This window comes from Macaca thibetana, chromosome 1, assembly GCF_024542745.1.
Source record: "Macaca thibetana thibetana isolate TM-01 chromosome 1, ASM2454274v1, whole genome shotgun sequence".
In the NCBI taxonomy this organism is placed as follows: Eukaryota; Metazoa; Chordata; class Mammalia; order Primates; family Cercopithecidae; genus Macaca; species Macaca thibetana.
In genome coordinates, this window is record NC_065578.1 from 1,113,478 (window position 1) to 1,133,917 (window position 20,440).

At 53.3% G+C, this 20,440-nt stretch overlaps 2 protein-coding genes across 3 annotated transcripts in view; one reads left to right on the top strand and one right to left on the bottom strand.

The window, feature by feature from the left end:
• GABRD (gamma-aminobutyric acid type A receptor subunit delta) overlaps nt 1–20,440 on the top strand; it is a 378,620-nt gene that overhangs the window by 278,665 nt on the left and 79,515 nt on the right. The window lies entirely within an intron of this gene.
• Nucleotides 1–20,440, bottom strand: part of CFAP74 (cilia and flagella associated protein 74) — a 77,527-nt gene that overhangs the window by 6,864 nt on the left and 50,223 nt on the right. For both annotated transcript variants that reach the window (XM_050785733.1, XM_050785724.1), the window contains exons 19-26: nt 14,695–14,759; nt 14,020–14,142; nt 12,160–12,281; nt 10,094–10,222; nt 8,698–8,785; nt 7,970–8,143; nt 6,842–6,975; nt 326–602 (exon numbers count right to left, since the gene is read on the bottom strand). In XM_050785733.1, coding sequence (XP_050641690.1) covers nt 326–602; nt 6,842–6,975; nt 7,970–8,143; nt 8,698–8,785; nt 10,094–10,222; nt 12,160–12,281; nt 14,020–14,142; nt 14,695–14,759 — 1,112 coding nt within the window. The remainder of the gene's footprint in view (nt 1–325; nt 603–6,841; nt 6,976–7,969; nt 8,144–8,697; nt 8,786–10,093; nt 10,223–12,159; nt 12,282–14,019; nt 14,143–14,694; nt 14,760–20,440) is intronic.

The window sequence follows — 20,440 nt, forward strand, 5'->3', positions numbered from 1 at the left end:
GGTCAGGCTGGACCGAGGGTACTGTGACCGCCCCCCCGGCGTGGGGGGCCCTGGGCCCCATGCACATTGGCCATGGATCGGGGTCAGGCTGGACCGAGGGTACTGTGACCGCCCCCCCAGCGTGGGGGGCCCTGGGCCCCATGCACATTGGCCATGGAGCCTTCCTCGGCCCTACTTGGGTCTGATGAGGGCCAGGTTGACTTGTGCCCCTGTTCTCCAGGTTGAAACCCTGTGGTTAAAGGTGGGCAAAGGCAGACACCCTGGGGACAAATGCAGGTGGCGTGGAGCTCCTGCCTCCCAGTCGGCGTGTGAGGCCCACACCCACCTTTCCTGGCCACACGGTCCCCACCGAGGGCGAGATGGTGATAGGCGAGTCTGGGGGCAGCAGGAACTCGAAAGACGTGGGCCCCACGGGAGAGGTGTCCTCTGAGCCAGTGCGGGGCTTGGAGTGGGTCCGTGAGCTCATGCTCAGGTGAGAGTTGATGACATACACTGTGGCTACGGAGGTGTCATACAGGGCCGTGGCCGCAAACTTGATCTGGTAGTGGGACAGCTCTAGGGGTGGGTGGACGCCCACAGCCCGGCAAGACAGCTTGAAGCACCTGCAAGCAGCAGCATGGGAGGCCCTCAGCCGTGCAGGGTGTCTGTGTCCCTCTGTGTCAGGTGCGGGGGCCGCTGGGTGGAGGACAAGCCCTGGGTGAGGCTCACAGGGGCATGCACGTCCCCACTGCCCGTGAGGTCACTGTGCCGCTAACAGATTTCGAAAATACAGCGTATCTTTGTGCACATTTTAGGTGGGTAGCTAAACATTTTGAAACATATGTATTCATTTATAAATAGAGATGGAGTCTCGCTCTGTTGCCCTAGGCTGGACTGCAGTGGTGGCATGACAGCTCGCTGTAGCCTCGAACTCCTGGGTTCAAGGGCTCCTCCTGCCTCAGCCTCCTGAGTAGCTGGGACTACAGATGCGTGCCACTGTGTCATGGGTAGCTAAAAATTTAATCACAAGTTTAGATAGTTGCAAAGGAAGTTGCAAAGGAAATTTCTAGCTTATTTTGTTAAATATTTATTGACATTTTAAAAACGTTTTAAAAACGGATCTCTTTCTCTAAATGTAAGCACAGGTGTCTACGAGGCCTGTTATGAACAAGTTGATTCCTGCCACCATCCATTAAAAAGAGGCCAGGACCTGGTTATTTTAACCTTTGGAAATTTCACATTTCATGTTTTCCTTGAATGTCTATTTCCGCTGTACTTTCCCCTTTGGTTTTTGTCCTAATCGTATGTATTTTATGCTGTAAAGGACAATACTGCTATCACATCTGTCTGTAACAGAAAGCCTTCATTCATATGTAGTAATATTCAAATGCGTATTTTTATGTCCTGTGACCACAGGCTCTAAATGTTTCAAAAAAGTCTTTAAAGGCCAGGCGTAGTGACTCACGCCTGTAATCCCAGCACTTTGGGAGGCCAAGACGGGCGGATCACGAGGTCAGGAGATCGAGACCATCCTGGCTAACATGGTGAAACCCCGTCTCTACTAAAAATACAAAAAACGCCAGGCGTGGTGGCTCATGCCTGTAATCCCAGCACTTTGGGAGGCCGAGACGGGCGGATCACGAGGTCAGGAGATCAAGACCATCCTGGCTAAAACGGTGAAACCCCGTCTCTACTAAAAATACAAAAAAATTAGCCGGGCGTAGTGGCGGGCGCCTGTAGTCCCAGCTACTTGGGAGGCTGAGGCAGGAGAATGGCATCAACCTGGGAGGCGGAGCTTGCAGTGAGCTGAGATTGCGCCACTGCACTCCAGTCTGGGTGACAGAGCGAGACTCTATCTCCAAAAAAAAAAAAAAAAAAAAAAAAAAAATTAGCTGGGCGTAGTGGCGGGCGCCTATAGTCCCAGCTACTTGGGAGGCTGAGGAAGGAGAATGGTGTGAACCCTGAAGGCGGAGCTTGCATTGAGCCGAGATCACGCCACTGCACTCCAGCCTGGGTAACAGAGCAAAGACTGTCTCTGTCTCAAAAAAAAATTTTTTTTTCTTAAAAAAATTGGCTGGGCACACTGGCTCATGCCTATAATCCCTATAATCCCAGCACTTTGGGAGGTCAAGGCGGGTGGATCACCTGCAGTCAGGAGTTCGAAGACCAGCAGCCTGGCCAAGGTGGTGAAAGCCCATCTCTACTGAAAAAAATGCAAAAATGAGCTGGGCGTGGTGGCCAGTGCCTATAATCCCAGCTACTTGGGAGGCTGAGGCAGGAGAATCGCTTGAAACTGGGAGGCGGTGGAGGTTGCGGTGAGCCGACATTGTGCCACTGCACTCCGGTCTGGGCGACACAGTGAGACTCTGTCTCAAAAAAAAAAAAAAAAAAAAAAAAAAAAAAAAATAAATAAAAAATTTAAAAAAATCTTTAAAAAATTAAGAAAAATTTAGGCCGAGTGTGGTGGCTCACGCCTGTAATCCCAGCAGTTTGGGAGGCCAAGGCAGGCGGATCATGAGGTCAGGAGATCAAGACCATCCTGGCTAACACGGTGAAACCCTGTCTCTACTAAAAATACAAAAAAATTAGCCAGGCGTGGTGGCGGGCGCCTATAGTCCCAGCTACTTAGGAGGCTGAGGAAGGAGAATGGCGTGAACCCGGAAGGCGGAGCTTGCAGTGAGCCGAGATCACGCCACTGCACTCCAGCCTGGGCAACAGAGCGAGACTCCGTCTCAAAAAAAAAAAAAAAAAAAGAAAGGAAATAAAAATGTAGTGATGAGATGTTGCTGGTCTCAAATTCCTGCACTCAAGCGATACTTCTGTTTCAGCCTCCCAAAGTGCTGGGATTACGGCCGTGGCGCCCAGTGCTCAATAAAATTATTTTTTAGTGGATATATCATTGATTATTAATAGTAGTCGATTTTTCTCTCTTTTTTTTTTTTGAGAAGGAATCTCGCTCTGTCGCCCAGGCTGGAGTGCAGTGGCGCGATCTCAGCTCACTGCAACCTCCGCCTCTCAGGTTTAAGTGATTCTCCTGCCTCAGCCTCCCAAGTAACTGGGATTACAGGCACCTACCACCATGCCTGGCTAATTTTTGTATTTTTAGTAGAGATGGGGTTTTGCCATGTTGGCCAGACTGGTCTTGAACTCTTGATCTCAAGTGATCCACCTACCTTGGCCTCCCAAAGTGCTGGGATTACAGGCGTGAGCCACTGCGCCTGGCCCGACTATTCAGATATTTCTATATTTTTTTGTGTCAGTTGTGTATTTTGAGAAATTTGTCCATTTCCTCAAAATTGTCATGTTCCCTGGTGCAAAGCTGTTCATCATGTTCTCTTCGTATCGTTTTGATATCTGTTAGGTCTGCAGTGATGTTCCCTTTCACTCCTGATACTGATGGTTTGTGTTTTCTCTTTTTATCCTGATTGGTCTTGCTAGGGGTAATGAATTTTATTAAATTGTACAAGAAAGACTTTTAGTTTGTTATTTTTCTCTGTCGACCATTTCATTTCCATTGCATTGACTTCCACTCTTAGCTTTATTAGGTCTTTTCTTCTACTCTCTTTGGGTTTAATTTCTGTGTTCTTTTCCTAATGCTTGAAAAGGAAGCTTAGATGGTTGATTTTCAAACCCTCTTTTCTGATATCTGCATTACAACGAGAAGCTTCCCAGGAGGTGCTGCTCTGACAGCCCAAAGGCCTCCAACCTAACGGGTCCCAAAGGGAACCCCTGGTGGTGTCCATGAGGCTCAGTCACAAAAATACCCAGGCTGAGGGGAAACAAGCAAAATCCAGACCAGCAGCGGGGGCCTGAGGCGCCGACCTGGGGTCCCGGTCTGTTTGGGGTTCTCCTAGCTTCAGCACTCAAAGTCCTGTGGCCTGAGAAACCCCTCAGTGCCAGGCACACCAGCATGGTGGTCACCCTACATCTGTGCAAGGGTAGAAGCGTTTACGCTTGCACACACGTGTGTGTGTGTGTGCGTGTGTGTGTTAGGTTATAGGTACACAGGTATGGAATGAAAATGCGGCCCCTGGCATTCCCGACAGTGATGGGCTCTGGGGAGGGAGGGAGAACGAAGCCCCCTCCGACTTGAGGAAGAATGTTCGTTTCTGTAACAACGAAGAGAAATCGGAGGCGAGGAGGATAAAAGTCTAAGGTCTGTATTTTGGGTGGAGGGTACACGATGCTGACTTTCTGAGTTGACTTTCTGAGTTTGTGGATTATCTGAAAATGGAAGGGAGGAAGAGAGCAGAGGACGCAGGGCTAAGAAAGTTGGGGCCTTCTATTTTTTCAGCACGTCACACACACACACGAACTGCAGGGGGTGCTCTGGAGCCATGGAGGTAGAAAAGCCTCTCTTAGGCAGGGCTCGGTGGCTCACGCCTGTAATCCCAGCACTTTGGGAGGCTGAGGCGGGTGGATCACGACGTCAAGAGACTGAGACCATCCTGGCTAGCACAGTGAAATCCTGTCTCTACTAAAAATACAAAAATTAGCTGGGCGTGGTGGTGCACACCTATAGCCCCAGCTGCTCGGGAGGCTGAGGCAGGAGAATCACCTGAACCCGGGAGGCAAAGTTTGCAGTGAGCCGAGATCATGACACTGAACTCCAGCCTGGTGACAGAGCGAGACTCTGTCTCAAAAAAAAAAAAAAAAAAAGAAAAGAAAAAAAAAGCTCTCTGAACTGGGCTCCTTTTATTTTATTTTATCTTTTTATTTTTTATTTTTTTTTGAGATGGAGTCTCGCTCTGTTGCCCAGGCTGGAGTGCTGTGGCGCCATCTCGGCTCACTGCAAGCCCCACCTCCCGGGTTCACGCCATTCTCCTGCCTCAGCCTCCCAAGTAACTGGGACTACAGGTGCCAAAAGTGCTGGGATTACAGGCATGAACCACTGCACCTGGCCTGAACTGGGCTCCTTTCTGAGAGTGAGGAGGAGAGCCGGGCGCAGTGGCTTACCCCTGTCATCCCAGCACATTTGGAGGCTGAAGTGGGAGGATCACTTGAGGCTATAAATTCAAGACCAGCTTGGGCAACACAGTGAGACCCCGTCTCAAATATACAAAAAATATAAAAATTAGACAGGCATGGTGGTGTGTTCCTGTAGTCCTAGCCACACTCAGGAGGCTGAGGTGGGAGGATTGCTTGAACCGGGGAGGTGGAGGCTGCAGTGAGCCGTGATTGCACCACTGCACTCAAGCCTGGGTGACAGAGCAAGACCCTGTCTCAAAAAAAAAAAAAAAAAAAAAAAAATCAATCAATAAATAAAATGTAAACGTTCAGAAAGAAATAATTGCACTTGAAAATGAGCAGTAGAAAAAGGTCGAATCACAGGTGACATTGTTGTGAGATGAGAGAGAATGAGGAGTGGAATTTATGTAAACGGTGAAGCACGCTGCGAAGCGGCGTTGTGAAGGAATCAAACGCTGCAGCCTAATGACTCCACGTGCCTCAAAGAGTTCAGAAAGTGACACAGGGCTGGAAACTGCGACATCGATAGGTCAGAGTCACAGGGCCGTGATTACGGATGGAAGGTGCAAAGCACTGAGCACCAAAGGCGGCTGAGGGAGAGACGACTGGGCGTTAACGCACCCCGGAGAAGGAGCCAATGTGGCTTTTGAAGTGGTCTGGCTGCCTGACTAGCCCGGAGGTCCTGCTGCCAGTGAACTCGCAACACAAAACAGAGGAACACGTGAACTGACACCATGGGACAGCATTCTACCTGTGGCAACTCCACAGAACAAACCTGCCTGGCTTCTTCGATAAATACATTTCAAGGACCCACAGAGATGGAGGGAGGCCCCAACGGCCCAGGTCAGTAGGACCCAAATGTGGGTGATTGTTTGACGAAGGCACAGAGGAATTCTGGGCAGAATGGAATCTTTTTGACAACGAGGCTGGAATAATTGGAAGCCTCTGTGCAAAAAAATGAACCTCAACTCGGCTCACATCTGAAACAAAGCGATCAAATGGACTGCAGACCCAGCTGTGACTGCCCCCCAGTGTCTTGGCCTCTGCCCCAGAACACATCCCTGGAGACTGATGGTCCCAGCAGCAACGAGAACCCACGCAGGACCACGGCCACTGCTTCGGGTCCAGTTTCACCTCTCTACCACCTCCTTATCCCACTCTCAGGCTCAGGGAGGTGCAGAGACTGGCTGATCGCACAAGACGTCAGAGCATGCAGGTCTTTACACCAGGTCCACCTCTGGACACAGGTCCACCCACATAGAAACACACTCACTCACATGCATGCTCACACATACACGCACTAACCTTACACACCCACATACATACGCTCACACACATACATGCTCACTCACACACGCTCACTCACATGTGATCACACTCATGCAAGTTCACACACCCACGTACATGTACTCACACACACACTCACCCCCCATACGCTCACATACCTGCACTCACACATTCATGCAATCACATATGCTCACACACATACAATCCCACATGCTCACACACAGTCTCACACTGACAAACATGCACTCTTGCACACACCCATATGCACTCACACCTACTACAGTGATACGCCTGTATGTGCACACATGTTCATACACTCACACAGGCACACTCGCCTGTCCTCACACACACGCTCACATACATGCACACCCACGACACACACACACGCACACACGGCTGAGCGGGCCCAGAACTCAAGGCTGCCCAGGTCCCAGGCCTGTCTGCACCCAGGTTTGAGGTTCCTGCCGGACGGCAGTGCTGCCCAGCACAGCCCTGTGGTCAGCCAGGCAGGTGGGGCCAGAGGCAGGGATGTGGTGCTGCTGGGAAGGTGGCCCCTCCCGAGCAGGTGCTCCAGGCCCACTGCGTCCCCTCTCCCTGGCAGGCTCACCGGTTGATCTCAGACTTGCAGGTCAGCTTGAAGCTGTGTTCCTCGGCCTTGGTGGGCTGGAAGATCACCTCAAACTGCAGCGTTTCCAGGGGCAGGATCGTCCCAAACCCATCGTTGGGCTGCACATCCACAAACTGGAAATGGAAGAGTGCTCTGAGGGAATGTCATGGGGAGACCACGTGGACACACGTGCAGCAGGGCTGTGAGTGTGAGAGTGAGTGTGAGAGATTAGTGTGATCGTGTGTGTAAGAGATTAGTGTGATTGTGAGCGAGTGTGAGTCTGAGTGTGACAGATTAGTGTGATTGTGTGTGTGAGTGAGATTAGTGTGATCGTGTGTGAGCGAGTGTGAGTGTAAGAGATTAATATGACTGTGTGAGAGCAGATGTGAGTGTAAGAGATTAGTGTGTGTGTGAGCAAGTGTGTGTGAGTGAAACAGTGTGTGTGTGAGCAAGTGTGTGTGAGTGTAAGAGATTAGTGTGATTGTGTGTGTGAGTGTGAGTGTAAGAGATTAGTGTGATTGTGTGTGAGCGAGTGTAAGAGATTAGTGTGATTGTGTGTGAGCAAGTGTGAGTGTAAGAGATTAGTGTGATTGTGTGTGAGCAAGTGTGTGTGTGAGTGAGAGATTAGTGTGATCGTGAGTGTGGCAGTGTGAATGAGTGTCAGCAAGTATGTGAGTGTGAGCACGTGTATGAGTGCATGAGCGATTGTGAGCATGTGCATGTGTGTGCATGTGTGTGTGTGTGAGAGACGGGGGGAGAGTGAGGACGGTGGTGTTGGTAGCAGGGCAGCCCAGGGAAAGGTGAGGGGTGCCCAGGCTTGGGCCTCGTCCTAGCTACCTTGTGTGGCCCCAGCAGGGGAAAGTTCCAGAAGGAAGAGCAGAGAGTGGGATCTGGAGGGCAGGACGTGGATGGGACCAAGGGTAGGGGTGCAGCTGACAGGCAGAAGTTGGGCTGCACGCCCAGGGCTGGTGTGCAGGGTGGGGAGGTCTAGGCGTAGGGGTGCAGCTGAGAGACGGAAGTTGGGCCACACGCCCACGCGTGGGCACCCTGGAGCAGTGGCCACTGCATCCCATCCCCAGGGCTTCCCAGCCTTGCCCCTCTTGCCCCAGGCCTGGCCGCAGGAGGTACCTTGGGAAGCTTGACGAACCCAAACTCCTGGGGCAGGAGTGAGTGGTTGTGGAGGCGGATTTCTGTCCTGATGGCCTCGTAGATGGTGCAGTAGCCAAAATCCACCTCCGAGGGACTGAGCTCCAGGTCCGAGGTGGTGACAATGGCATGCACGGTGAATTCCACTGGCTTGTTCTGAGGCACAAAGGGCGCAGTCGCTCTCGCAGCTGCTTGGAGACTTACCAAGTGCTCCCCAAACTCTGAGGCGCGACCACTGCTGCTGCCTTGTGGCCACGGTCCACGGTTTCCAGGACACGATGAGGCCATCTTTTAATAACACCCACTTCCCGGTGACCACTCCCTGACATGGGGGGGGTGGCAGCTGAGAGCCAGCTGCAGGTGGAGTGGGGTGCATGTGTCCCTGTGTGTGGCACACATGGACGCGTAGATGTGTGCAGCTGTGTGGGCAGCCCTCATGTGTGCACATGCAGGTGAGGGTGCCTGGGACACAGCCCTACTGGCCTGGGCAGGCCTCGGAGGCCTCTCTCTGGCCCATGAGCACCCTCCCAGCAGGCAAGCCCCTCTGGCCGCTAGATGCCTCACTGGAAGGCAAGTGAGGATGGGCCCTTTTGGGGGCCCTCGCCTGGCCTCCCAGGAAAGCCACGGTTCCCCAGGAGCGCCCAGCATCCCTGGAAAGTGCCCCAACACAGACCTGGTCAGCCACCCACATGGTCATCGGGGCCACAGACCTGGTCAGCCACCCATATGGTCATCGGGGCTTCCAGGACTCGCGTCTCCTTGTCAAAATACCTCCCCGCATCCTCCGGGAGGGAGTGTCTGAAAGAGGCAGACGAGGCGAACGTGCTTTCCTCTTTGCATTTTGTGAAATGACGGTAAGACCCGCTGTCAGTGGTGCTTCTACATCTCTGAGAGGTACGGCACCTCTGAAACATTGGTGCTGGGATACGCCTCGTGCCGGCCTCCCGCTCGCGCACAGAACCTGCGAGCGCGTGGCCCCTGTGGGCCCGCGAGGGCTCTGGCATGTCTGAGTCTAAGTAGCCAGCACTCCCAGGAGCAACACAACTGACTGTGGCTCAAAAGCTGTGTTTAAATAAACAGAAAAAAATTCAATAGCCAAGGTTCAAATTAATATGGAGTTTGCATCATAAAGGAATCTTAAAAAGCCCTTTGAAAATGCATTTTCACTTTAATCAGAGTTTGATCTCTGATTACATAAGTTAGTGTTGTTATAGAAATATCAGGAAAAGTACAAATAAGAAAGAAAAACATCAGCTTCCCTGTGACAGGTGGCCGGCAGGGGCAAGTCCAGGAAACAGTCGATTTAAAGCTCAGCTCCAACCTGTTCCCCTCCAAGTCCCGCCAGGTCGTGCCTGCTGCGCCCACCTCCCTCACCAAGCTCCACTGAGCATCCTTTGTCTGGACCTCGGTCCTGGCCCGGATGCTGAGGGCAGCTCTGGGGAGCTGGGATCAGACATAGGACGTCCAGCCTCCAAAGCACAACAAACGCTGAAGTGCAGTAACCAAAGTCCACCTGGCAAAAGCAGAGACCAGGGGATGCACCCAGGAGGCCTGGAAAGAGCCTTGGATTGGAGAGGACAAGGGACGACTGGGTGACAGGGACACCCTCAAGACACAGGTAAAGGAGCAAATGTCAGGCGTGCACTGATCTCAAAACAGAACCCCAGGGAGTTACGGGAAAGGCATGAAGACAGGGAAGACAGCGTGGGAGCGCACAGACAGCAGGGCGCCCGCAACAGCCAGAGCCGTATCCTGGGCCACCTTATCCCGGCAGGCAGCAGACCCTCAGTGGCAGTGAGAGCCGCAGGCCGTGCTTGGGGGACGCACAGCCTCCCGATCTTTTCAACGAGGCTGGAATAACTGGAAACCTCTGTACAAAAAAATGAACTTCAACTTGGCTCACATCTTAAACAAAAGCAACCAAAACGGACCACCGACCCAGCTGTGACTGGCCCCCAGTGTCATGGCCTCGGCCCCAGAACACATCCCTGCAGGGTGATGATCCCAGCAGCAGTGAGATCAGAGGAGTGGCCAGTGGAGAGGGACGCCTCGGAGCCCACGTCCTCCCACGTCCTCCTGCCCCGGCCCTGGCGTCCTGGCACCTACCGAGGCAGGAACTTGAGCTGCACGGAGTAGGACGACTGTGCCTGGATGTAGCCTGTCTCAGGCAGGAGCTCCAGGTGGGCCCTCAGCTCCTTGCACACCTCGAACTTGAGGCGCAGGGCAGCTTTCGACCTGTGGGCGCGTCGCAGGGCACTGGGTCAGGCACCACAGCCGTGACTGTGTGCGTGCTCAATGCCTGGAGTCATTAAAACATTTCTAACGTGCAAGCCCCCGACAGGTGCTCAGAGCCCACCCACTCCAAGCATGCACGTGCACCTCGACAATCAGAGTCTTCAAAGCCCTGCTTTGTAAGGGCTGTTTTATCTGAAATGAAATCTGATGAGGGATTCTTAAAAATAACCACATCGAAACGGAAGCATGGTCCTAATGGGCTCTCGGGAACCGGACGCTTTCCGGGAAGAGCACCTGCCAGGCAGCCCCCGGGTGCGGGGCCCTGGAGGGGACATGAGGGGTGGAACCCCTCCCTCCAGACCTCTGCCCGCCTCCTGCCCAGGGCATCCCCACATCCTGCAGCTCAAGCACAGGGCACGTGGGGGGCCTGGGACAGCCACAGGCCCCGGTGATGACTGCAGCCTCCAACCCAAGATGCGCCTGAGAGCGCCAAGGTACCCACCAGTCACCTGGGAGGCTGCGTCTGTCTGGTCTCCACCTCCAGCTCCCTCAAGCCAGCAGCCTCCTCAGGACCACCGGGAGCCGCCCTGTTCCCACAGTGAAGCAAGCCCCCCTCCCCTCCCCGTCTTTGGGCCTCTGCTGAACATGGTGGTGTGGCCGCCTCACCACCGCTGCCCCGGGCAATCCACGAGGGGGGACCCCGAGGGTGTAGCAGTGAGAAATCTCTCCTTCCTCCTGTGCTTCCACGCGAGTCACCCGTGCTGTGTCAGCCCCGTCTCCGTCCAGCGCAGACCTGCCTCTGACCTCTAACCACTACCCAGAGACCACTCGCAGTGCGTCTGGGCACACCGGCCTCTGCACCCCTACTGCTGGGGCCCCGTGCGAGGTGGGTGCCCGGGTGCTCAGAGACCGCGCCCTCCCTGTCCGGCAGATGCTGCTCTGTCTTCTGGTTCCCTTGTGGGGCCAGAGTCCATACAAACGAGTACACGGCTACACTGAGGTACGCACAACCACAGCCGGAGACCATCCACGGAGCTGAGCCCCGCCCAGCCCACAGTGCCTGACAGACACGCCCGGGCCCTTTCTGTCACGTTTCCAAGGCCATAGAGAAGCTGTGGTAGGATGGATGCCGGAGGTGAGCAGACTCCACCGTGGCCACGCTAACTCACGCAGCTCCTGGGTCACCGCAGACTTCACCGCAGCCACGCTAACTCACGCAGCTGGATCCCGGGTCACGGCAGACTCCACCGTGAGCAGGGTGTGCGGATGCCGAGGCCCCAGGCACTGGCCCCAGGCACACGCACCTCCCGCCCGGTGACCTGGGTAGGAACGGCTCTCGCAGCGCCTGCCCTCCTGCGGTCTGACTCCTGTGGGCCCGGCACGGGCTGGGAATGTGCAGTGCGGTGTCTTCAGATTGGCCTGACTCTGACCCTCCTGCCTCCCCGTGACGCCTCCTGTGATGACACTGGCGCCTCCCAGATGACCCTGGATCACCCCCACCAAGGTCCCTCTCCCCAACCACGGTGCTAAGCACCCCCCTTGCCACACAGGGTGACGTTCAGGGCCTGGACAGCAGCTGTGGCAGCCCCAGCTGCCGTGTCCCCGCTGGCCACCGGGGGGCTCACTGCCTGTGCACAGGCGGGCAGGCGCTCACCGTGTGTGCAAGTCACCCTGTGTGCATGGACGGGGGGGCTCGCCGTGTGTGCAAGTCACCCTGTGTGCATGGACGGGGGGGCTTGCCATGTGTGCAAGAGTCACCCTGTGTGCCCCCGTGTGCATGGACGGGCCGGGGCTCACCATGTGTGCAAGAGTCACCCCGTGTGCGTGGACGGGACGGGGCTCGCCGTGTGTGCAAGAGTCACCCCGTGTGCGTGGACGGGCAGGGGCTCGCCGTGTGTGCAAGAGTCACCCCGTGTGCGTGGACGGCAGGGGCTCACCGTGTGTGCACAAGCACGGAGTCCTGGTAGAGCCGGTCGTACATACAGATCTTCAGGTCCACGCTGGGCTTTGGCACCCACACCGGCACATCGATGGCCACGCCCATGACCCTGAAATGCAGCTGGATATGGACACGTGAGCTCAGCAACAGGAGTTCTTTGGGCAAAGCAGGCGATGTTGGTGAACACTGACACAGCTCCCAGGAGGAACGTTTCATGGGCTTGAGTTTTCTAACTCTTTGGGATGGCTGTGGCACTTTTCATATCATGTCATTTAAAATGTTCTTTTCTTTGAGATGGAGTCTCACCCTGTCACCCAGGCTGGAGTGCAGTGGTGTGATCTCTGCTCACTGCAACCTCCGCCTCCCGTGTTCAAGCAATTCTCCTGCCTCAGCCTCCCGAGTAGCTGGGATTACAGGCACCCGCCACCATGCCAGGCTAATGTTTGTATTTTTAGTAAAGACGGGGTTTCGCCACGTTGGCCAGGCTGGTCTTGAACTCCTGACCTCAGGGATCCACCCACCTCAGTCTCCCAAAGTGCAGGGATTAAAGGCATCAGCCACTGCATCCAGCCAAATATTCTTTATAAATGTTCATCTATTACCAGAACAGTATACTGGATCGCCAAGTACCTACCACTCAGCTTCATACTCATTGACATTTAGGTGTTTAAAAAAACCTTTCTATGGCCAAGCACGGTGGCTCACACTTGTAATTCCAGCACTTTGGAGGCCAGGCTTGGAGGATTGCTTGAGCCCACAAGTTTGAGACCAGCCTGGGCAGCATGGTGAGACCCCCATCTCTACAAAAAATACAAAAATTAGCCAGGCATGGTGATGTGTGCCTGTGGTCCCAACTATGTGGGAGGCTGAGGCGGGAGAATCGCTTGAACCCCAGAGGCAGAGGTTGCAGTGAGCCGAGATAGTGCTTCTCCCCAGGCACTGACTCCTGGGGCCTCAGGAGGTTGGAGGGAATGAGTCAGGTTTTGGGAGGGCCTGCAAGCCCCGGGCTGGGGAAGTGCAGCAGCCCAGCACAAAGCCGCCTAGGCAGTGGTACTGTCCTGGTGCTGTGGGGTGAGCCGAGGACTCTGAACACTTTGGAGGATGCGAGGAGCCACAGCCTGGGACAGGCAACCGCTCCAGCCCATGGGGGTGCAGAGGGGGTGCAGAGGAATTTTTAAGCACAGAAAGTTGTCGCCTGGGGCTGGGCGCGGTGGTTCACTCCTATAATCCCAGCACTTTGGGAGGCCGAGGTGGGTGGATCACTTGAGGTCAGGAGATCGAGACCAGCCTGGCCAACATGGCGAAACCCCATCTGTATGAAAAATACAGAAGTTAGCCAGGTGTGGTGGTGTGCAGCTGTAATCCCAGCTACTCGAGAGGCTGAGGCAAGAGGATCACTTGAGCCCAGGGATAAGAGGCTGAAGTGAGCTGTGATCCTGCCACTGCATTCCAGCCTGGGTGACAGAATGAGATCCTGACTCAAAAAAAAAAAAAAAGAAAAAAGAACAATGGCTCTGTGTGTGTGCGCGTGTGCACGGGGGCCCTGTGTGTGCGAGTGTGTACATGTATCTGCGGGGGGCTCTGCATGTGTGCATGTGTGTGCGGGGCTCTGCATGTGTGCGTGTGTATACATGCATGTTTTTGCAGGGGCATGCGTGTGTGTCTCATAGAAGCATGTCTGCCTGTGTATGCCAGTGTGCATGTGTGTGTGTTGTAAACTGTGGTGTCACCATCTGTGCCACTAACTGGCCATCCCTGCATGGGCAAATGGCGACCTTGTGGCCAAGGGCAGCTGCTGCACAAGGCTGTGGGGGCAGGGGCCAGGGCGTGCGTGTGGCATGGCAGCAGGAATACTCACCATTGGGCACTGGGGGTTCTTAAACATGACCTTGAACCTGGCTTGGACGTTTCCTGGGACGACCGGGGTGAAGATGATGGGCACCTTGATGGAGCTGAAGGGGCCAATTTCCCCCTCTGTTATCTGCACAGGAAGAGATGCCATGGGGTCTGCCAGGCTTCATGGCTTTCAGGATCCCTTCCCAACCCTCACAATGGTGCGCTGCTGCAAGGATGGAAGGTAGTGGGACCCATGTCCCTGGGTGGCCACTTGGCCACAGATGTCCTGGGCCTGGCCCAGCCCTTGGAGGACTCACTGTTGTGGGATCCCAGCCAGGGGAGTTGGAGGCAGCCTGAACTCCTCCACATTCTCCCCTGCTCATGAGCTCAGGGCCGTGCCCCGGCCAGGGAGGCCACGGCCAGCGTCCACCCCACGTCTCACCAGTACCCCATATCCAGGAAACAACCTGTGGGTCCTGCACAGCCCCGGCTTGTGGAGGCGGTGGCCCCATGCCAGCTGAGATTACAAGAGGCCTGGAGGCTGCAAGTGCCCGGTGGACACCGTCCGGCCCATCTCTGGTCAAAGGCAAGGGCCACCTGGCGGTGAGGGCCAGTGGGTTGGGGTGCGGCTGGGGCTGGGGGAAGGTGGACGGTGTCTCGGATCGTGGCAGCTGTTTCAGGGCCTGAGCTGGCTGACCTCCCCCAGTGTGATCTCCGTCTGCTCTTCGCTGGAAGGTATCGCTGTGGTTAATCTCTCCGGTTCTGGAAGAAAAGGGGAATCCAGAGGTGAGGGTTGGCAGGGTGAAGGCGTGTGGCCCAGGGCCCCTCGGGACGTGGTCACCACCTCCAAACCCATATCCTGGGCTCTGTCCTTTCTGGCTGTAGTGGCCCCTTGGGGGACCCAGGCCCAGAGAGGGTGTGCAGCCAGTCCCCATGGTGCCTGGAGGGCTTTGGAAGCCTCTCCCAAAGACCTCCATTTTCTCACGGCCCGCCAGCCCCAGGGCGAGGGTATTAGAGGCTGGAGTGGGAAGGACAGCTAAGTCCAGAAAATTCTAAAACAGTGTCATCTTTTGGGGATGTTTCTTCTCTTACCATCATATCTGGTAACCTAACTTCCCACAGATGTAGCGTTCGTGTTCCCTACGGGTACCTGCTACTGGCGTGTTGGAGTCATCACGTCCCCGTGGCGGGCTCCCGGTTTCCATCTGCCGCTGGGTTCTGGGGGCACCTGCCGGCAGTTGGTCAGCAAGGCCCCAGGTAGCAGAGCTGTTTCCTTGCAAGTCCGAGCAGGACTTTTTGTTGACTTTGCACCTGAATCGATGCAATTCGAGAGGCCACGCGCAGGTTGGCGTTCTCCTTTGGCCTCTGTCGCGCTGCCGGGTGGGGTCAGAGCAGCTGGGCCGCCGGCCAGGCCAGGTCACCATGGGGAGCCCCCGTGGGCTTGCCAGAGCCTGCCCTGGGCTCGGCGTCTGGACGGCAGGGCTCTTCGGGAGCCGGGTGACGACTTCAAAACACTGTGCACATTATTTCTGGGGTCTGGAGCTGTAAAGGCCGCAGGGACCCCTGTTCTTTTTTTTTTTTTTTTGAGATGGAGTCTCGGTCTGGAGACATCCAGGCTGGAGTACAATGGTGTGATCTTGACCCACGGCAACCTCTGCCTCCTGGGTTCATGCCATTCTCCTGCCTCAGCCTCCCAAGTAGCTGGGACTACAGGCACCTGCTACATGCCTGGCTCATTTTTGTATTTTTAGTAGAGATGGGGTTTCAGCGTACTGGCCAGGTTGGTCTCGAACTCCTGACCTTGTGATCCGCCCACCTTGGCCTCCCAAAGTGATGGGATTGCAGGTGTGAGCCACCACGCCCGGCCAGGGGCCCCCGGTTCTGAACGTGGAAGGGGTGCAGCTGGGTCAGCTGCCCTCCACTCTGGCTGCCTCAGGATCACCACGGCAACAAGAGCCTGGACCTGAGCCCAGGTGGTCAGATTCTGGGTCCAGCAGCTTTTTGGTTTTTAGAGACGAGGTCTCACTCTTTGCCCAGGCTGGAGTGCAGTGGTGCAATCACTGCTCCCTGCAGCCTCGGCCTCCTGGTTTCAAGTGACCACAGGGGCATGCCGCCATGCTTGGCTAATTTTTATATACATATATGTGTGTATATATATATTTTGGTAGAGACAGGGTCTTGTTATGTTGCCCAGGCTGATCTCAAACATCTGGGCTTAAGCGATCCTCCTGTGTTGGCCTCCCAAAGTATTGGGATTACAGGCATGAGCTACCATGGCCTGGTCTCCTTATTCTAGTCTTTTCTTTTCTTTCTTCTTCTTTTTTTTTTTTTTTTTGGCAGGGTCTTACTCTGTCACCCAGGCTGCAATGCAGTGGCGTGATCACAGCTCATTGTAGCTTCACCTTCCCAGGCTCCAGCAATCCTCCCGGCTCAGCATCCTGAGTAGCTGGGACTACAGATGCATGTCACCATGCCTGGCTATTTTTCTTCTTTGTAGAGATGGAGTCTCATCATGTAGTACTTTTCAATGTATTAAGCATCCTTATTTGATCTTTGATGTCGAATAATACCCATGTCTGAACCGTGCAAGACTGCTACAATTCCTTCCTTCCTTCCTCCCTTCCTTCCTCCCTCTCTTCCTTCCTCCCTTCCTCCCTCCCTCCCTTCCTTTCTTCCTTCCTTCCTCCCTTCTTCCCTCCCACCCTCCCTCCTTTCTTTCCCTCCTTCCCTCCCTCCTTCCTTTCTTTCCCTCCCTCCCTTCTTCCCTTCTTTCTTTCTTCTCCTTTCTTTCTTTGACAGAGTCTTGCTCCTTCGCCCAGACTGGAGTGCAATGGTGCGATCTCAGCTCACCACAACCTCAGCCTCCCGGGTTCAAGCGATTCAAGTGCCTCAGCCTCTCAAGTAGCTGGGATTACAGGTGCGTGCCACCATGCCTGGCAATTTTTTTTGTATTCTTAGTAGAGATGGGGTTTTGCCATGTTGCCCAGGCTGGTCTCAAACTCCTGACCTCAAGTGATTCGCTTGGCCTCCCAAAGTGCTGGGATTACAGGTGTAAGCCACCGTGCCCAGTCAATGGCAGTACTTTCTGTTGTTTCTGTGTGATTTTTTTCTATTTTTTTTTTTTAAGGAATAAGTTGCATATAGTAAAATGGACTCTTCTTAGTGGAACTTTCTGCAAGTGCTGACAGATGCATGTGGTTGTACACTCATCACAGCAGTCAAGACACTGAACAGCCCCATCATGCCCGTGTCACCCGTGCCCCTTTCTAGTCAACCCCTTCCCCAGCAACCGGTATCTATTTTGTCTCTACAGTTTTGCCATTTTTAGCCAAAATATTCTTTTTCTAGAATGTCACAAAAATGGACTCACAGAGCTTACAGTCTTTTGTGTCTGAGTTCTTCCCCTTAGCACGATGCATTTGAGACTGGTCCACGGCACGGCCTCTGTCAAAGGTTTTGTCTGTTTGCTGCCCAGCGGCGCTGCGTGGCAGGGACCCCCACGGTTTCTCTATCCGCTCCCCAGGTGTGGGACATTAGGGTCGTAGGTTTTTGCCAATTGCAAATAAGCTCTCTACAAACATTCACACACAGGTTTTTGCGTGAATTTAAGTTTTCGCTTCTCTTGGCGGATACCTAGGAGTGGCATTGGTGGGTGTCCGGCTTTGCTGCTGAGCGTTTCGCTGGTGGCCGTGCCATTCTGCATCCCCAGGGGCAGCACTGGAGTTCCAGCTGCTCCTCACCGGCACTTGCTATTGTCAAACTTTTTGTTTTTTGTTTATAATTCAGCTGTTCATATAGGTGTATAGTGGTGTCCCATTGTGGTTTTAATGGACATTTTCTTCATCTCATGTTTAATGATGCTGAGCATCTTTTCATGTGCTAATTTCTCATCCACATATCTTCTCTGGTGAAGCATTTGTTTAGGTCTTTTGCCCTTTTTTTTTTTTTTTTTTTTGAGATGGAGTTTCACTCTCGTTGCCCAGGCTGGAGTGCAATGGCGCAGTCTCGGCTCACTGCAAACTCCGCCTCCCAGGTTCAAGCGATTCTCCTGCCTCAGCCTCCCAAGTAGCTGGGACTACAGGCGCCTGCCTCCACGTCCAGCTAGTTTTTGTATTTTTAGTAGAGACGGGGTTTCGCCACGTTGGCCAGGCTGGTCTCAAACTCCTGACCTCAGGTGATCCGCCCACCCCGGCCTCCCAAAGTGCTGGGATTACAGGTGTGAGCCACCGCGCCTAGCCTTTTGCCCATTTTTTGACTGGGTTATTTTCCAGTTAAATTTTGAAAGTTACATAGTTTGAATACAAATTCTTTATCAGATTTGTGATTTGCTAATGCTTTCTGCCAGTCTGTGGCTTATCTCCGCAGTCTCTTAATAGTGTCTTTCAAACAGCAGATGTTCTTGGTTTTGGTGAAGTCCAGTTTACAATTTTTAAACCATGGGCCATAGTTTCAATGTTATGTCTACGAAGAACCTTTGCCTCACCTAGGGCCACACGTTCTCTCCTGTGTTTTTTTCGGGGGGGGAGTTTTATATTTTTAGGCTTAACTTTTAGGTACATGATCTATTTTGAAAATTTTTTGTTTATAGTATGAGGAACGAGTTAAATTTAAATTGGAGGGGGGCGTATTAGTCTGTTTCATACTGCTATAAAGAACTGCCCGAGACTGCGTAATTTATAAAGGAAAGAGGTTTAATTGACTCACAGTTCCACCTGGCTGACGAGGCCTCAGGAAACTTACAGTCATGGGGGCTGGAAGGGGAAGCAGGCACGTCTCACATGGTGGCAGGAGAGAGAGGGGTGAGAATGCGTTTATAACAGCATCAGATCTCGTGAGAATTCACTCACTATTATGAGAACAGCATGGGGCAATCACTCCCATAATTCAGTCACTTTCCTCTCTCCACACGTCAGGATTACAATTTGAGATGAAACCTGGGTGGGGACACAGAGCCAGACTATATGAGGGGGCTTGTGTTTATCCAATTGTTATGGCCTCACTTGTTGAAAAGACTGTTCTTTCTCCAAGCAATTACCCTTGCACCTCTGTTCAAAACCAGTCGACTATAATTGTGTGTCTATTTTTGGATTATCTTGTTCCATTGGGTCTCTGTCTGTGTCCAACACCACACTGTCTTGTTACTGTACTTTATATTAATCTTGAAATCACGTGGTGTAAGTCCTTGAAATTTGTTTTTTCAAAATTGTTTTGGTCACTTCAGGTCCTTTGGATTTCCATATGAACGTTACAATCAGCTTGTCAATTTCCATTAAAAAATCTTCCTGGAATTTTGGTTGGAACTGCATTCATCCATAGATAGTTCTGGGATAATTCACATTTTAATGAAGTGTTCCAATGGTTCGTTCCCACAGTATAGAAAATACTATACTATGCTTGATGGCCAGGCGTGGTGGCTTACGCCTGTAATCTTAGCACTTTGGGAGGCTGAGATGGGTGGGTCACTTGAGGTCAGGAGTTTGAGACCAGCCTGTGTGATGCAAACTGTCTCACGCAGACTGCAGAGAATACCGTCCAGGCTGAAAGAGTGTGGGTGAGTGGCCAATGCGCAGGCAGCCTCCCTCAGAAGAGCACAGCTTTGGCTCAGCATGCAGGGAATTCCACGAGAAACATGGCTCACTGCAACCTCCGCCTCCCAGCTTCAAGAGATTCTCCTGCCTCAGCCTCCAGAGTAGTTGAGACTACAGGCGCCTGCCACCCTTCCTGGCTCATATTTTTTTTTTTTTTTTTTTTTTTGAGACGGAGTCTTGCTCTGTCACCCAGGCTGGAGTGCAGTGGCCGGATCTCGGCTCACTGCAAGCTCTGCCTCCTGGGTTCACGCCATTCTTCTGCCTCAGCCTCCCGAGTAGCTGGGACTACAGGCACCCGCCACCTCGCCTGGCTAGTTTTTTGTAATTTTTAGTAGAGACGGGGTTTCACGGTGTTAGCCAGGATGGTCTCGATCTCCTGACCTCGTGATCCGCCCGTCTCGGCCTCCCAAAGTGCTGGGATTACAGGCTTGAGCCACCGCGCCCGGCCCCTGGCTCATATTTTGTATTTTTAGTAGAGATGGGGTTTCACCATGTTGCCCTGGGTGGTCTCGAACTCCTGAGCTGAGGCGATCCACCCGTCTTGGCCTCCCCAAGTGCTGGGATTACAGGCGTGAGCCACTGGGCCCGATCAAGGTGTTGGCAGTTCTGAGGCCAATTCAAAGGCCAGGGGTCATTGTAATGAGTAGAGAAGAAAATAAAGAGAGAGGATAAAAGGCCAGAATATAAAATAAAAAAAAAAAAAAAAAAGAAAAGAAAAGAAACAAAAAAGTAAGACCAATGTAAAGCACAAAATAAGATGGTAGAAATGGATCCACATGTATCAATCATCACAACACATTTAAATAGATTAAATGTTCTAAAGAAAGTCAAAGACTGTCACTGGATAAACAGACC